Genomic DNA, 18,944 nt, shown 5'->3' with positions numbered 1-18,944 from the left:
TATATATATATAGAGAGATAGATAGATATAGATAGATATATAGATATAGATAGATATAGATAGATATATAGATATATATATATATATATATATAGATATATAGATATATATATATATAGATAGATAGATAGAGATATATATATATATATATATATATATATATATATAGATATATATATATATATAGATATATAGATATATGTATATATATATATATATATATATTCTGAAGCATCTCCTTCCTGGGAAGTAGAAGAGGCGGCACAAAGGTACGTTTGAACTCCATTTATTCAACACATTGCATGACGCGTTTCGGTTACTACCTTCTTCTGATGCTTTGTGTCGACATAGTTCCACTGTTGCCATCAGCTTCTGTCTCTGACTCAATCACTAAAGTAGTGTTGAGGGTGTCCGCAAAACATGGCACGGATTGCACCAAGGTTTCCATTAGTGGAACTACATTACCCAGCAGGCATTGTTCTACACTTGCTGGCCGGTGGTCCGTTTGCTCGGCTTGCACTGCATTGTCCCAATGTGCAGCCGAGTAGCAATGTTCGCTGACTGAAGCCATGGCACTTGTTCTGGGAAAACAGAGTCCATTTCCCTCGCTCTCATGCCTCACAATACCGCAGGCTCGGGGACCTCGATGAATTAACGAAACCCCTCCATATAGTATGAACTGTCCTTGACAGCGTCGTCATGCGGCCTCTGATTTGTGCGGCGGTCCAGGTCACTCCCATTATCACCCTCCTTCAGACACTCGCTGAGAGGTGCCAGCCCCGCGTGTAATGGGATTTCACGCAATGTATTCCGAAGCATCTCCTTCCTGGGAAGTAGAAGAGGCGGCACAAAGGTACGTTTGAACTCCATTTATTCAACACATTGCATGACGCGTTTCGGTTACTACCTTCTTCTGATGCTTTGTGTCGACATAGTTCCACTGTTGCCATCAGCTTCTGTCTCTGACTCAATCACTAAAGTAGTGTTGAGGGTATCCGCAAAACATGGCACGGATTGCACCAAGGTTTCCATTAGTGGAACTACATTACCCAGCAGGCATTGTTCTACACTTGCTGGCCGGTGGTCCGTTTGCTCGGCTTGCACTGCATAGATATATATAGATATATTATATATATCTTTCCACAGGCTTTACAAGCCTTAAACAAAGATTCATTGCTTGGAATCTTGGCCTTGTTGTTATTTAGCTTCAGTTTATTGGCAGTAACTGTAAAAACAAACCTCTAAATCAAAAGAGCTGTAAAAGGGTTCCTTATACTGAACATGTGGTAGAAAATCTGACAGTTGGAAGCTTCAGGCAGAGGAAAAGCTGGGGGAGGTAGGTTATGATTGGCTGGAGTTTGGGTCATGCATAGAGATGTGAATAGGACAGAAAAGGTTGAATGTATTTCAATATTACAGTGTATGGGTAAACTGCTGTGCTATAGCTGAATCACTTATAGCAGAATGGCTTTTTGTTGGCTTGTATTCACCATAAATATCTAAGATAAGTATTCATGTCCTTGAAAAAGGGCTGACCACAATCCTCTTATGCCTACTATCCAAAATGTTATCCAGGAGACAGAATCTCTTGTGGCTCCTTGTTTAAAATAGTAATACACTCTTTCAGACATGGCAAAGAGTTCCTCTAGCAAGCCATTGGTCACTACTGTGCACTCTCCAATAGGAAATGAATGGCACCCCTATATTCAGGTTTACCTCTGTCCGCTAACTCTGAAGACAATAGCTCCCAGAAAGGGTCACTGAACTTGTGGCAGAAACTCCACAATATCCCTGCACTCCATGTGCAGGCTGAGATGACCTCTGACCTCACTCTTCCTGTTACACCTTCTGCTGATCTCTACCCTTGTACCTTCTGCTGGGCCTGATGGTGATCTCAGATACCATAATGCCCAGATCGGGTCTGTGAATACCTGGACTGCCTCTTCTACTTTAAGCAGTTCTCTAAATTCTGTCACTTGTTCTTCCTCCTAGTTCTGAATCTGATCACTATTACCTGCCTCTTTACCTGAAGTTAACTTTGGTTAAGGTATCTTCTGCTGGGCCTCCTGTAGTTGGTAACAAAAGATGACATTTCACCTGGATCTGCTTACTTTATTCAAGGCTTGAAGCAGAATTTTACCCCATCTTGCCCTTGTAGCTTTCAGTGACTTCTCACCCGTGTACCTGTATCTGCCCTTTAACAACTGATAATAAAGGTGATATTTGATACCACTTTTTGTAAGGGACAGCTTTCTAACCCCATTCAGCCCCAGTGCGTTCTGCTGACTGCAATGAAGTAAACAAAAAAGGGATGGGTGGAATGCTTGAATTAATCTCAGCACCTAGTAAATACTAAGGGCTACTTCCCAGTCTAGCATCCTTTTTTTGCCCACCATGCCACCTCAGATTGGACAGAGCAATGTGAAAATCAGTCATGCTCCACCTCCAATAAGAAAAGTTCAGCATAAACTGCTGTTAGAAATGGAGTTTCTGGTTGGCTAGGATATGCACCTAAGCAAGGCAGAGACCACCCCTCTAGTCAGGGCAAGTCAGTTACACTCCAAGATAACCTGTGTTCAACCTCTGGTAGCTTTGTACAGAGCAGGCAGGGTTATCTCCAGAGACAATGAGTAAAGCATTTTTGCAACACGCTGACACAGTAACACAATTAATTCACCACAAAAGAGATTTCACACAGGGTTATATAAATATTATTCTCTACATTTTTAAACACATTAGGGCCAAAACCTCAAAAATACAAGGTACCCGTGGCAAGTTATATAAGTTTACAAACAGTACTCCTTCTGAAGAGAGCAAGATCAAAACAATTACAATTTCATATGTGTACCCTTGGAGGGTTAATTTTAAATATCACTTTAAATACTTATAAGACATGTAAGGACTTTTCAAGTTATGCAATTTAAATAAGTATCACAATAAATGCCTAAAGTAACCCTTGGTTACATAAACCCCTGCACTTCTATTAGAATCGTTATGGTAACTTCCTAGTGCGATTCCATAATGCCGAATGGAGACAAACAAAATAAAATTCTTGGAGCGTGGATGAACAATAGTAACAACGCTTTGGGTAGTTCAGGGTCCCTACATGGGCACAAAAGAGAAGCAAATTAACTTCTTCATGGAGGGGGCACCAAAGCGGTGCACAAACATTCCTAAACAAGCATTGAAAATGCAATAGGTCTCGCAATAGAAGAGTTTGACATTTTTAGTTTTTCAAATGGATGAGTGGCGTTGCGTGGATGAGTGGCGTTGCGTGGATGAGTGGCGTTGCGTGGATGAGTGGCGTTGCGTGGATGAGTGGCGTTGCGTGGGTGAGTGGTGTGTGTGAGTGGCGTTGCGTGTGTGAGTGGCGTTGCGTGTGTGAGTGGCGTTGCGTGTGTGAGTGGCGTTGCGTGTGTGAGATGTGTGTGCGACAGATGTGTGTGTTTGTGTGTGCGGTTGTGTGTGTAGTTGTTTGAGTGGTTGTATGTGTGAGTGGTTGTTGTGTGGGTGGTTGTGTGGGTGGTTGTATGTGTGGGTGGTTGTATGTGTGGATGATTGTATGTGTGAGTGGTTGTATGTGTGAGTGGTTGTATGTGTGAGTGGTTGTATGTGTGAGTGGTTGTATGTGTGAGTGGTTGTATGTGTGAGTGGTTGTATGCGTGTATGGTGGTGGGGTAGGAAATTAAACAGCAATCGAGTTTTGCATGCGGTGACTGTTGCCATGTTTTCGCCGTGCCCTTGTTTATCCCCTTACCACATTTGCCCTGGAGTTTCGTTGGCTGTGCAATTTAAGGATATCCCTGCCTGTCTTGGCTCCCGGTAGCAGGGAGGAGAGCGCGCTGGACCGGTCGCGTGGCACTGCTATGGACCCCCGTGTTATTCTTCGAGAGCAGCGCTGCTGATTGCCTCAGCAGACGTCCGGGTAATTATCTGCAGGTGGCGTTGCCTAAAGCGCTGCCATTATTATAAAAATATAGACCCATGACAACATATGAAAAAGCCAACACACAGCACGGTACTAATAAAACATAGTTGAAACGCACTCACATGTGTGCGAGAGGCAGGCGATCATGTGGAGAAGCGTCCTCGGTTACAAACACCTCATGTAACTAACAGCGGCAGCATTTTAAAACATTGTTTGCACTTTAAAACAAAGAGATTACGACAAACATATGTTTAGTTTAGAAGAAAGTGCCTGTATTTTAGCCCACCTTAACAGTACTACAACAGTGCGTTATAGAAGCCAAAGGAGGGTAGGGCTGGGGGAGAGTCAATGGCTGCAGCGCTACCCAGCATGAACCCAAACATCCCATGTACATTATAAACGCACCAAAGAAGACGCAGCCTTGGTTACAAACACCTCGTTTGACTAAGGCGAGAGGGGGAGGTGGGGGTGCAACTCTGTGTGGCTTGTGCTCTCCTGGCGCCTCTGGTCTGTTTACTGTTAACACATGGAATTCCAAAGCAATCATTAAGCCGGATGGCTCCGTCTATGTTGTGCACCACTGGCGCCTTTTGTCTGTTTCCAGCAGAGAGGAAGGAGCTGGAGAAGCAGGAAACTGAAAGTACGGCCGGCCACCGGCCAGCCATGAATGAACCCCTCGGTTGCCTGCACAAAAATACGGGCATCAGAAGCAAAAAAAAGACGCTGCGAGGCAAAGAGAGAAAGGGACGCGGGCTCATGTTTGTTTGAGGAAATCAGAGTTTAAAAACGAAAGGCACTAATCTCTTGCTCTTTAAGTTCTAGACATGGTCGTTTTTTATGTTTAAATCAAAAGAACTTTTGGCATGCTTGAGATACTGTAAAGAAACATACGGGCATCAGAAGCAAAAAAAAAGACGCTGCGAGGCAAAGAGAGAAAGGGACGCGGGACAGATAGAGAAAAGAAGAAACGGGTAAAACAAGACGGAGGGCATTGCTGTGGGGAGGGGGAGGAGAAATGCGACACGGCGGGCAGGGGAGGGGGCGGAGCGGGGAGAGCGGCATGAGGGTGTGAAAGCAGCAGGGGCCTGGAGTGCGGCTAAGGGAACTGAAGAAATGCGACACGGCAGGCAGGGGAGGGGGCGGAGCGGGGGTGTGGGAGGAGTGCGGCTGAGGGAAAATACATGCAAGCAGGCGGCTGGGGGCATGTGCACGCGCTTTTAAGCTCAATGCACATGCGCATTAAGCTTGAATTTCACGGGCACTGCAAGGAATCGCCACGATTCCTTGCAAGTTGGTTAAAGACTGTTTAAGCCCCAATAGTCTCGCAAGCTCGAAGGGGTGAGGGAGTCTCCCGTCGCCCCTCTGAGATGGTAGGTTTCTAATCAGCTGCAGCCATTCATGGTCTAAAGCAATGATTCCAGAGGTACTACACGAGAGCTTTTGTGTGGGTCCCACCAGGATCGGGGAAACTTTGAACAGTTCAATCACCGCAAGTGCAGGCATCGGCGATCGGACCCTCAGAGTTCTAATTTGCAAAGAAAGCACTTTCTTTTCCCTCTGAAGCAGCGTGGTGACAGGTGGTCTGCGCTGGTGTGCACTGGCTTTGTTGAGGCAGTTTCAGTGGTCCGGGAGTTTCTCTGAAAGATCCCTGAGCCGGCACTCTTGCTCCTGGCCAGGACCCTCACTTTGGGCTGCGGCAGAAGTGATGCGTCGGTTTCCTCTGCCAGAATGGCTGGGGCACGGATGTCATGGGGGTGTCTCCCCCATTGCCCAGGCAAAGCATCTGGCAAAATTGCGGCACTCTCGCTGGTACACAGCCTGAGGCACCATTTCAGATACAACTCCATGCTATAATGCTGGTGCTCAGGTGAAACGAAGCACTAATACCAAACAGAATGAAGCGCTGATTTCTGCTGGCCTTAATAGCCTGACTCACTGGTTTCCAAGTCCCATGGAAGTTGAGGAAAAAGGGGAATCTTTGATGGCCCTGAGATTCCCACAGAACAGGGAGCAAGCCAACAAGCCCTTGGAGACCACTTGGGGCAGAAGCAGGAAGCAGGTAGCAGGCCAGCTTATCAAGGCAGTTTACAAGGTGGCATTCCCTCCTGCAGCCCTTTGGGTGAGGGCAGGACACAACCTATTCAGATATAAGTGTGAACCACCTCTCCCTTTCCCTGCCCAGGAAGATTATCAGTATGCAGATATATCCCTTATCACACCCAGCATATCCTGTGTTATGGCTGTCTAGAGAGAATGCACAAAGTATAGTTGTCACCCAGGCCAGACATATTGGAGACAGGTTGCAAAGCACAAAGAGTTACAAGCACAGAGAAATGTCCACTTTCTAAAAGTGGCATTTCTAAAATAGTAATGTGAAATCCAACTTTACCAGTAAGTAGGATTTATCACTACCATTGTAATAATACCAAACATGGCAATGCCACTCCTTTCTGATCAGGAATTATCACTTAAAAGTATATAATGGAATTCCCAATGCTAGCCTATGAGAGGAGTTGTCCTCACGGTGGTGAAAAACGAAATTGGCTGTGTGTCACTACCAGGACATGCAACAAATAAAGACACATGTCCTACCTTTTATTTACACAACACCCTGCCCATTGGGATATCTAGGGCCTACCTTATGGATGGACTATGTGTAATAAAAGGGGAATGAAAGGCTTAGCAAGTAGTTTTAAATGCCAGTTGACGTGGCAGTAAACTGCGCACATAGGCCCTGCGGTGGCAAACCTGAAACAGGTTTGAAAGGTTACTTCTGTGGGTGGCGCAAACAGTGCTACAGAAGACCCACTAGTAGCATTTAATTTAGTGGCCCTGGGTATATGGTATACCACTTTACAAGGGACATATAGGTAAATCAAATATACCAAGCAGGTGTAAACCAATCATGCACATGCACTTTAGCACTGGTTAGCAGTGGTAAAGTGTTCAGAGCCCTAAAGCCAACAAAAAGAAGGCCGAAAAATAGGCGCAGGAAGGCAAAAGTTTGGGGACAGCTCTGCAGAAAGGGCCAGGTCCTACAACTGCAAAGCAAGATCTTCTCTAAACCAGAACCCAAGCAGCCCAAGAACAGTTTTACCCTAGTTGGGGCTCTTCAGTAAGGTACAGCTTGGTTTAGGGCCACAGTGAGCACAAGATCATCATCTAGGCATAACTGTCGAAGTGAGGGATGGGATGTTTGAATCAATCTCAGCTAGCGGTAATTACATGGGTCGTATTCTAGTCCACCATTTCTTTGCTCACCGTGCCACTACAGATTGGACCCGGCATTATACAATTCAGTCTTGGCCCCGCCCCAATAAGAACAGTCTAGTCTGAACTACCAATCCATGTCCTCTGTGAATCTCAACACAAGCAACCCAAGGCCAGTTTCACCCTAGTTTTGGGTGCACTATGATTCCATTGGCAAGGTGAGCAAGGGTCCCACGTTTTGGCATACCAGTCGCACTTAGGGCAGTGCACTAAAGTAAACAAAAAAGTGATGGGTGGAATGGTTGAATTGATCTCCGCAACTGGTCATTTTTCAGGTGACAACTCAGTCCACATTTTGTTTGGCCACCATGCCACCTTCAGTTTAGACTCAGCATAATGCAAATCAGTCTTTTCCCTGCTCCAATAGGAACAGTCCAGCCTGAATTGCCAAGCAAGCCCTCTGTGCAATGGAACACAAGCAAGCAGACTGTTTTCATCCTTGTTGGGGCTTTTCAGTAAGGTGCAGCTTAGTTCTAGTGGCGCAGTGAGCATGGCACTTACGTCTGTGCATACCCAATCACAAACGCAATGGGTGGAATGCTTGAAATAATCCCTGCCACTGGAAATTACTCAGGTTGCATCCTAGTCCACTGTTTTTGCACACCATTTCCCCTTAGGTTCACCTAGCCATATGAAAATCAGTTTTGATCCTGCTCCAGTAGTAAAGGCACAGTTCAAACAGCCACGCCAGGTCCTCGGGAACCGAAGCACAAGCAGCCCAAGAACAGTTTCTCCCTACTAGGGGCTATTCAATCAGATTCAGCTAGGTTCCAGTGTCACAGTGAGCATGGGTCCCACATCTAAGAATACCCATTGTACTTAGTTCATTGCACTGAAGCAAACAGAAATGGGATGAAATGTGTGATTTAATCAGCCATTAGTAATTACTTGTGGCCACATCCCAGTCCACCATTTGTCTGCCAACCATTCCACCTCAGATTAGATCTATCCATATGCCAATCACTTTTTGTCCTACTGACGAGTCCCAAGTAGGACAAGACCAGCCTAGGGCTGCTTGGTACCTTCTGGAGGGGGTCTCACCTAGCAGTTCGAGACAGAGGGTTTCCATGAGGAGCAGAGACAGTATTGATTTGCACAAGGTGGACTTTTGTTTAGAATTGCATGGTGTGTTAAAAACAATGGCATGGGGAAAGGGGCTGCAGGTGGCTGAGATTAATTCAAGCACTCCATCCATCTACTTGTGAAGTTGCAGCTGGCACCCGGAGTGAGACAGGTATGCCCAGGCATTGATCCTTGCTCACTGTGGCATAGGACTCTAGCTATAGCCTATTGACACGCTTCAAGTAGGGTAAGACTAGTCTGGAGGTCCCTTCTGGATGAGGTTTCACCTAGCAGTTCGGGACAGACTATTTCCAGCAGGAACGGGGTCAGTACTGATTTGCATAAGGTTGGTCTTTGTCTAGAGTGGCATGGCAAGTGAAAAATGATGGACTGGCATGCAGCCCAGAGCGATTGTCAGTGGCTGAGATTAATTTAAGCATGCCATCCACCACCTTGTTGTTGTTGTTGCGGTTTTCTGCTGACTGCAATGCATAATTGTCATACTAGGTTCTGGCACTATAGCAGACCGCTAACCCCATGCTTTTTTGTACTTAAAGCTGATGTTTCACCCCTTACTCCTTGTACCTTCTACAGGGACTAAATTGGACACCACTGTGCCTCTTGCACTTTAATATTACCTCAAGCTCCTGCCCATTTGATACTTCTGCTGCTCTCTAACTCGGTGTCCCCTGGACTTTGGCTGACCACTCACCTCTGATGCCTCCCTTGTGTACCTTCTGCTGACCTCAGACCTCTGCCCATCATGACTTCCAGTGATCTTTGTCCCATTATCCTGCAGATGGCCTATAATGCCTGACCCACATATTTTGTGCTAATGTTTGACCTCTGCACTGTATACTTTCTGTCAACTGGACTTGTGTAACTTTTTTTACTGGCCTCAGTTCTGCTTGCCTCCTGGTAACCTCAGCCTTGCGTAACTCCCAGTAACCTCTACCCTTCATACCTTCTCCTGATCTTAGCCATTCGCACCTTCTGCCGACCTCCAGGTTCTTCTCTGCGTACATTTTCTTCAGCATGGAGTTGCCATGTTCTCCCTTCTGCTGACCTTGTCCTTTGACCATCTGCCCACTGTAACTTCTGACCTCCATCCCACATACCTTCCATTGACCTGTGCCACACCTACTTCAGGTGGTCTGGAGCTGACCTCTGCTTCCTCTATCTTTGCTGAACTTTTACCTCTCCCCCACCTACTTTCTTCAGGGCCTGACCTCTGTTCATTCTACTTTCTACTATCTTCTGTCCTGTGTATCTTCTGATCTCTATGCCTTATACCTTTTACTGGAATCTACCCCCTCATGCCTTCCACAGACCACTACCACTTCTACCTTCTAACCTGTGCAGCACCTACCTTCTGTTGAGCCTGAAGCTGTAGTCGGAGCTCCTCCACTTCATTTCTCAAGTCCTTCTGTGAATCGTCTGCCAGGTTCTGCAGGACACCTACAATAAAGAGCAGGCACTTCAAAGCGCTGTTTGCCTGCAGTAGACTAAAGCGGCAGATCTGAGGATTCCACGCTTGCATCGTGGTGTGCTGTGCCCCTTGGCGTGGGTTAATGTAAAGGGATTCCTGGGTGGCAGTGTACAGTGACATCTGCAAGGTACAGTGTCATTTTCAAAGCACTATTTCCCCATGGAAGCATAAGGGGGCAGGTCTGGGGATCACGTGATGACAATACCAGAAAGCCTTCTGTTTTTGTATCCTTGTGTAGAGTGCCCCGAATGAAGCGGCCTTGATGGTGGTGAAGTGACACTGCCAAACTCAAAACCCATTGGCACATCCTCCCATGATGAAGGCACTCAGAAGTGGGCATCTGTTAATGGATGCTATAGAGATCAGTGCCTTTCGGAATAGGACACTACTGTCGGTGTGGAGCTCATTCTGAGATCTTCCCAAAGCAGCCGCTATGGAGCACTCCCTGTAGAGACGTTGCGGGTAGGTGGGCGTACTGGGCTAGAGATAGAGAGGCAGCAGGGTGTTCTTGCATTAAAATACCCATGGGCCTGCCAGCTTCTTGTGCCACCAGTCCCAGGTGGCACGCAGGCCTGGTATTCAAAGCACACGGATGAGTACCAAACCACCCACTACTTTTTCCTCATATATAAGTGGTCTTCAAACATTTTAAAGTGTGCCTTCCTTCATGAATAACAAAAATGTTCACACTTATTCTATAAAACTGTCACTTGAAATACATTTAGCAGTTCAAACATGCAGGTATGATCAGTTATACGGTAATAAATGCAATCAAAGGCATGACTAACAACAGGCTTGGGGCAGCCTGGTCTCCATAGAGTGTAAGAATACCCAGTGTTATCTTTTATTAGAAGTAGAGGAAGAGACTTTGAAGTTTATTTGGACCCCTCCCAAAACACCACTGAGACCACACCAAGCCAGGACAGGAGTGACAAAAGATGCTACTGATGGCACAAACCAATTATATAGTGGCTCACTCCTGCTCTATATATTTCACTAAAAACATAGCACAGTTTTCATTGTGATGCTCTTTTTGGCCAGTGCCTGGCATCCCTCATGAGCCCAAACCAGCGGCACCCCCATGAGGCCTGGCTCTCAGTTTAAAGACATCTACCCAAACTTAACACAGACAAGATGGAAGTATCATTTTTGGGAAAGATTCCTCAATCTGGGACTCCAGCCTGTCGAACGTGGGCCCACACCCCTGCCAACAACCGACGTAAAGAACCTCAGAATAGTAATCAACAACCAACACACCATGCAGTCTCCGTCTCTTGCTTCCACACACTCAAGATGCTCACTAAGATTTTCAAATGGCTTCCCACCAACACTCGCAGAACAGTCACTCAAGCCATGTAAAGACATGATATTAGCTAGAACAAATTGGTATAATTAGGTTCTTGCTGCAACCCAAAGGATTTTTTTTTATTTCTGTTTGTAATGATTCTTATTAATCAACAATAAAGAATTGTTCTTTCTTTCTTCTTACAGTCACTCAAGCCCTCATCACCAGCAAGCTGAAATACGGCTAAGCACTCTGTGCAGGAATCAACGCTCAACTGACCAGAAGACTCCACTCCATACAAAACTCAGCAGCTAAGCCCGCCCCACCCTCTTACTCAGCACTTATATTACCCCACACTTCAAATAGCTCCAGTGATCCCCAATCAACAAACGAGCACTCTTCAAATTCCTCATGCATACATACCAATCATTACACAACATTGGCCCCACATACCTTAACAACCACGTAAACTTCCACTAACCTACCAGACACCTTTGCTCCGCCGGATTCCTACTTGTGCACAAACCATCACATTAGAAGAACCAGGTTTGGTGGTCGTGCCTTCTCCTACCTCGCTCTTAAAGCCCGGAATGACCTGCCACTGCACGATGAAGCCTCCTACTCAGTTCCACAAGAAACTGAAGACCTCACTCTTCACCTAGCCCCGATCCTGGCTCGACCCATACAGCTCCTGCTTCATCACCATTTGAACTATGTGCTACACCAATATACAGAACACAACTGAACACTAACATATAAACTTGAATCACATCATTCCCACCTGTAGTGAATGGAAATCAGCAGGCGTGCCACCAGCCAAGGAGTTCCATCCTGGCCTGACATTTACCTGGAGATAAATTTGCACATGGAGGCTGGATACCCCTTCCAGTATAGAAACACCCTACCTGCTGAGCACACACAGAAGCACTGTGAGGTTTTGATGCTTTCTGTGTTAAATGAAAAGTGTAGTCTGCAGTATGAAGTTATGGCTAAAGCTTCAAGGGATACAAGTGCTGGGGATGTCTCCAAATGGTTTGTGTTACTATCTGTATGTACATGTTGCACAAATAAAACAATTTTTCATAGTTTGTGTGAGCTGCTGCATCAATAAATCGACTTTAGAATCAGCGTATTTGCAAATCCTGGTATGACCAAATGAGGATGCAGTGAAAACTAGAGCAGGTGGTTGGGGTGAGGGGGCTCTTACTGTACAGCTTCACTGTCTCCATCTGCGTATCTTCCTGTAAAAAATACAACAAAAAGCTTGTTATTAAGTATTCTCTGTGTGCAGGCTATAAACAGGCAGTCTTTATTCAATACTGTCTATCATTAAACATTGCATTTGTCTCGTGCAACCTTGGTGGCTACTTTAAATCTCAACCCATCGGCGTCCCCTGGGAAGCTGTGGCACATTACAGACTGAGGCCTCCCCAATACAGGACAATAACAAGCATTGGCAATGCCAATAGGTCTCACATTTGTGAGAGTTAGAGCTATGGCGTTGTAAATGACAATGGGCCAGATGTAGGTAATCTCAATTGACCTATTCTTAAATACCGAATCATACCGATTCGGTATTTAAGAATAGGTAAATGGGATGTAGGTAATTTTTCGTTAAAAATTACCGAATCGGTAAGTTTCGGTAATTACTGAATCGGTATTTACCGATTCGGTAATTGCCATTCATTCCTATGGGCATGGAGGCCCATAGGAATGGGAATGAATGGCAATTACTGAATCGGTAAATACCGAATCGGTAAAAGGGGGAAAACATTGAAGGGTGGCAGGGTGTCACTTTGACACCCTGTTGCACCCCTCAATTGTGTATGGGTGCACATGTGGCACACATACATGCCCTAAGGGCATGTATGTCTGCCACATTGCACTGTTGGAAAAGCAAAAAAATTGCTTTTTCAAAGGTTTTCATTATTTACCACCAACTTGTAGTTGGTGGTAAATAACGAATCATTAACTGAGGAATGCACCAACTTGAGTGCTCCCTACATCCTGGATTCGGTAATTTACCGAATCGGTATGTTAAGAATTCGGTATTTTACCGAATCCTTAAATTACTGATTCGGTAATATACCGAATCCTAAAAAAATGCCACCTACATCTAAAAAGCCCAATACCGGTCGGTAACGTCCGAAATTTGGTCATTTCGGCCATTACCGACCAGTATTGGGCGACCTACATCTGGCCCAATGTCTTTTACCCATGTGTTTTGGTTTGGAGGGTAGGGGATGTGTGTGGTGTGGAGTGGAATTATATGATTTGGATTGGAATTGCTAGTTGTGGAATTGTGTGGTGTGGAGTGGATCTGTGTAGTGGAATTATGTGGCATAGTGGATAGATGGGATGAGAGCTGCACAGAATAGATAGGCAGGGAGACAGAGAGGGATAGGTAGTTTATGCATGAAATGCTGAATGAACTCCAGACAGAGGAGCAGAAAGAGTGTGTGAGAAAGAGAGAAAGAAGGGGAGAGCAGGCGACAGATGCATAAAGAGGGAGCGCCTGTGTATGCAGAAGACACCTCAAAACGAGGAGGAGAGCATGGGATTGGGGGACAGAAACCTTGAAAAGGCACAGGAAAGAAACTGTGCTTGAAGACCTAAAGTCAACCTCATGAGAGAGGCAGGAAGAGTGCAGGAGAGCAAGAGAGAGGGGTGAAAGAGAGTACGAGATAGAGAGGGGGGGCTGGTTGCTCTTCCCAAAGAAACCTTATTAACCTCAAAGTAAGGCGGATGTTCAGAGAAGCAATGACCAGTGGGGCACAGAGGGTTGATACCAGATTGAGAGAGGTGTGTGAGTCGACATAGAGCAAGGAAAGAGATGGGCAGTGCACATCTTCCAGTTTCCGAGAGCAGCACCGAGAGGAGTGGGAGGGGCACCCAAAGGGGGATGCGGTGAGAGGTGGACGTGTGTACAGCATGAGGAGGTACAGGAAGGCAGCATGTGTGAGCAGGCAAGTCAGCGAGGAGACAGGGTGTGTGAGGAAGGGATGAGATGGGGCAGTCGGAGTGCAAGATGAGAGGGGGCAGAGGGAATGTGAGGGAGAAATTAGAGGAGCAATGGGGGTGTGGGAAAGAGACAACAGGGTCGGTGGAATTGTGAGGGAGGATTGAGAGGGGATAGTGGGATAGCAAGTGAGGGATGACAAGGTCGGTGGGAGTGCATGGGAAAGATGAGAGGTGGCAGTGGGAGTGTGAGGGAAAGGTGACGGGGTTGGTGGTAGTGGCATGTCCCAGCTTCATTTGCCCAGCCCTGCCTTTCATCATGGGCCTCACTCCTCACCACAGCTGTTGGATTTGCTGGGAGGAGACATACAAAAAATACTGCTCCTTGCCACACACAATTAGTCTAACTACCTTTCACTGCTAAGCAGCGACTGATAGTTTGATGCAATACACATACCCATATTTGGTTAAAATATTTAATTAGGACTCAGTGTAAGTGTCTGTCTATATATATACAGAGGTGCATTTAAAGTCAGATTTAATCATTTTAAGCAGACGTCAGCAAGTGATTCCATATATAAGTGCACACACTGGGGCCGATTCACAAAACTAATCTGAGACAAAATCCTAAACTTACTACTTTTGGTATTCACAGAATGCATTTAGTAGTAGTAAAGTTAGGATTCCTAACTTTACTACTACTAAATCCCTTTTGTGAATACCGAAAGTCGTAAAGTTAGGATTTTGTCTCAGTTTAGTAGTAGTAAAGTTAGGAATCCTAACTTTACTACAACTAAATCCCTTTTGTGAATACCAGCAGTAAAGTTAGGATTTTGTCTCAGTTTAGTGGTAGTAAAGTTAGAAATCCTAACTTTACTACTACTAAATGCCTTTAGTGACTACCAAAAGTTGTAAAGTTAGGATTTTGTCTCAGTTTAGTAGTAGTAAAGTTAGGAATCCTAACTTTACTACTACTAAATGCCTTTTGTGAATACCAAAAGTTGTAAAGTTAGGATTTTGTCTCAGTTTAGTAGTAGTAAAGTTAGGAATCCTAACGTTACTACTATTAAATGCCTTTTGTGAATACCAAAAGTAGTACGTTTAGGATTTTGTCTCAGATTAGTTCTATGAATCGACCCCACTGTTTTTATCTGTGCCACCCCCTAAATATCACTTTTACTGATGCCACAGGATATACTAGATTGGAGCAGAAAATATCTCTCGTCCCTCGCAAACGGTTTTATGGTTTCGAGAAAAACATTTTCTACTGGAACCAGTCTCGGGGGGGGGCGACAAACTTTGCTAAAAAGATGTAATACCCATAATAAAAAGTTGCCCTAAACCTAGCAGGCCCATGTAACAACCAAAGCCAGCATTGTGTGCATGTAAAATTAAGTGCGGCAATCATCTGTTCTGCACTAGTAAGCTACTGCACACTGGAGAGGATGTTTTTGATATAGCAGGAATTCGATCGAAGGTATTGGAACACATGAACACTAGCTTTATTACACAAAGACATATTTATTTTTTGTTTATTTTATAGGCACGGGGAGATTAACCGATTTGCCCAGAATCACACAATGTTGAGCAACGTCGAGACTCAAACCTGCTTCCCCAGCTCCAAAGACGGCAGCTCTAGCGTTTCTAATCTCCTAAATGGTTGCATGTTCTTAGTGAATCTAAGCATGTTTTCCAGCCACACCTGTATTTACAGATTACATCATCAGCCCGGATAATTATTTTTATTTCCTATGTCCAGGCAGACATGCAGTCTGGCACACATGTCACTTTTTGTAAAATGGAGAATGAAAGTCACAGAAATGTATGCATTATGTATTTTATCAAATGTTTTTGAATACAAAGGGTTAATAAAATTAGAGTTACAGTATCGCCAAGTATAGTTTAAGATGCTTACTGAATATTCAGAAATATATCATGATTCCAAAGGTGGTGTAACATTGAAGCAGACCACGGCATTGTGGCTGGTAAATGAATGCACATATATATTTACGGCAACCGAAGAAAGTGAGATGCATGTAAAGTACAAATAAAGTCAGGGGGGAGTCTGATTGTTCTAATGGAAAATTAGTTTCCAATATACTGTTCTGTACTAGATGTCAACCTTTCGATACTATGCAGGCAGTGCTCAAATGCCGCCATCTGCACGGGGGAAATGGCAGTGATTATTTAAGAAAGGCGCCCAAAGTTGGGACGAGCAAGTCCTGAAATGGAGAGGCTAGGATTATTTGTTGGGTTAGTGCCCAAGGGAATGAAGGTTAGTCTTTAGAAGCTGCTCGTAATGCATGGTGCAAAACTAACATCGCTCGGCAGGGGCCAAAACATTGAGGTCACAGACTATCTTTTGAGAAACGAGAGAAATCTATCCACAGTTGCTAGAAGGGGATTCTAGTGTTTTTTCCAGTCTCTTTTGGACCCAAGCCCACGCTTTTAAAACACACCCAAATAAATCAAACATGATGTATCTTACCCCAATATATACATTCCTGTAAGATATCTTATTGCACCCTCTGTAACTAAGACTGACAAAATGAGTACAATTCCGCTGCAAAACAACGGGTAATTCAAATGTCTAGCACCAGCCATATCTGTAGGGGGCGCTGTACGGTTATTAGGCATCAGTATTTAAAAAAAAAATAATTGGCTTGTGGTTTAGATTGTATTGCAGTTCAGCATTTAGCAGGGGAACAATTATAAAAAATAATGAAATAAATATACCAAATAGTCCAATTTGGCGGCAGCACTTCACAAACTCCATAGCCCAGGATCCGGAAAAGAGTCCAATATGGTAGGGCTTTTAGTCTTTCTATTAGTTTAAAAGCCCTCAATGTATTGGATGTTTGCAAAACAGCTAACAAAAATCGGCAAGTTGTACAGGTAAACGGCGCTGGGGCAACTGTACCTAAATGCACTACATGAACCTACCTACTTACTGGGGTGACCAACTGGCATGGGTGCAAATTCAGGACAGTGAGTGTAAAAATTCAGGACAAAGGGTCAAAATTCTGGACAAAAATTCAGGACAGGAGGTAAAAATTCAGGACAAAAGGTAAGTTTTACAGACACATCAGAGAAGGTTGCGCATTAGTATATAAGTAAGTAAATAGACAACCACTTAAATACAAGTGAAAATAAGTTTATATTAGGTTGAGACAATTGTGCACTTCATGGTTTGTCAGTATGCGCACAGCTTTAAGCAAATGTGCAGGTCTTTTTGTGGTAACAAAACCGCCCCTACCTTTCCAGCTCCCAGAGAAAACGCCTGATACCCGGCCAGTCTGGCCTTGATACCACCCTCCAATGGCGCCCCTCATCTTCACATAGACCCTCGCTCGTGTGTTTTTAATTTCTTCTATAGTGCTAATCATCCCAAGTATGTGGGGCAGAGTGTTGGAGTGTGTTACAACACACACATAGTATATAGAGACAATCACTCATATAAATGTGAAAGTCAATGTATAGGAAATGTTGCTTAAGATAATGGGGCTTACAATGTGTAATCATACTTTCATCCATCATTCAGTCTTTCACCATTCATTCTGTCCTTCCATCTGTGTGCCCATCCATGTCCATATTCATCCATTTACAAACCTATCCATCACGTATTCTTCCATCCATCATTTCACTCATCCATCCCGTAATACACCCTTTTACTCATCCATCATCCATCCATCCACCCTTTCACCCTATCCATCTGTACACTCATCCATCCACTCTTCCACCCATCCATCCATTCACTCATCCATCCAGCCATTTACCTATTGAGCCATCCTTTCACTTACTCATTCATCCATCCAGTCACTCATCCTTCCACCCATTCACCTGTTCAGTCATCCATTTACCCATCCCCCTTTCTCTTTTAATTCCCCTTTCACTTAGCTATCCATCCTTCCATCCACTCACACATCCATCTACTCAGCCACTCATAAATCCATCCATTGAACCTATCATTCATCCATCCTTTCACTCATCCATCCATCCTTTCTCTCATCCATCCATCCTTTTACTCCTACACTCATCTATCCATCCTTTTGTCCATCTACCAGCCCTTTCACTCACTCATCCAGCCTTACATCCACTCTTTCACTCATCCGTCCATCCATTCACCCTTTCGCTTATCAGTTCATCAATCAATCCATCATTTCACTCATCCATCCACCCATTCACTCGCCTGTCATCCACCCTTTCACTCATCCATCCATCCATCATTTCACTCATCTATCCAGCCATCTATTCACCCATCCCTTCACTTACTTACTCACTCACCTTTTCACAATAATTCTGAGACCCATCAAGAACTCCACCCTTGCTGTAGTTTCTAAAGCAAGGGGTGGGGTGGGGCAGGATTCACTATGCCCCTGCACATAGGCAATCTAAAAAAGTGGAAGGCATGCGTCATGATAAACAGTGCCTGGACGTGGGGCGACTATGACATGGTGTTGTTTCCAGAGCTTTAAGTGGGATGTAAAAACTAGGTGGGTCTCTCCAAAAGGGTGTTTAGTGTAATAAATTGCATGGCTTAAAACACATAAGCTAAAAATCTGTACTTAATATAATGTGCCGCCAGACTGATATTTTATAATGTGCCGCCAGAATAATATTTTTGTTGCTTCTGTCATTGCATCCAGATATATTATACAACAAGTAACATTACACCTACAACAAGCCAGAACTATTGGCTTTGTCACTGGTTGTTAGTTGTTTAAAATAAAAAAGCAGCAACCTTGGCTGCTATACTATAACTATAATCCCTTCCTTTGAACTACCGCCTTCCTTTGATTAACTGAATTCTCACCTAGCAGCAGCATAGGCGTTTTTGCACGTCCATGTGACAGAATGCCCTGCCCTTGAGGAGGCCACCACATGCTGTGCCAGTCCAGACTGACCCATTTTTATTCTGTATGTGGCAATCAGCCCCACACAGAATGATAATG

At 44.6% G+C, this 18,944-nt stretch overlaps 1 protein-coding gene and 1 long non-coding RNA gene across 2 annotated transcripts in view; one reads left to right on the top strand and one right to left on the bottom strand.

Annotated features, from left to right (window-relative positions):
• The window catches only part of LOC144825757 (uncharacterized), a 223,084-nt gene extending 210,962 nt beyond the window's left edge, over window positions 1-12,122 (top strand). Inside the window, exon 3 of the long non-coding RNA XR_013609552.1 lies at window positions 11,241-12,122. This is a non-coding gene — a long non-coding RNA (uncharacterized LOC144825757). The remainder of the gene's footprint in view (window positions 1-11,240) is intronic.
• The window catches only part of LOC144825601 (coiled-coil domain-containing protein 159-like), a 209,675-nt gene that overhangs the window by 85,265 nt on the left and 105,466 nt on the right, over window positions 1-18,944 (bottom strand). Inside the window, exons 5-6 of the mRNA XM_078684169.1 lie at window positions 12,242-12,275; window positions 9,630-9,718 (exon numbers count right to left, since the gene is read on the bottom strand). Coding sequence (XP_078540295.1) covers window positions 9,630-9,718; window positions 12,242-12,275 — 123 coding nt within the window. The remainder of the gene's footprint in view (window positions 1-9,629; window positions 9,719-12,241; window positions 12,276-18,944) is intronic.

The sequence above is a fragment of the Lissotriton helveticus genome, chromosome 1_1 (assembly GCF_964261635.1).
Source record: "Lissotriton helveticus chromosome 1_1, aLisHel1.1, whole genome shotgun sequence".
NCBI lineage: Eukaryota > Metazoa > Chordata > Amphibia > Caudata > Salamandridae > Lissotriton > Lissotriton helveticus.
The sequence above is the reverse complement of the archived record's forward strand: the minus strand, read 5'-3'. Positions and strand labels throughout refer to the sequence as shown.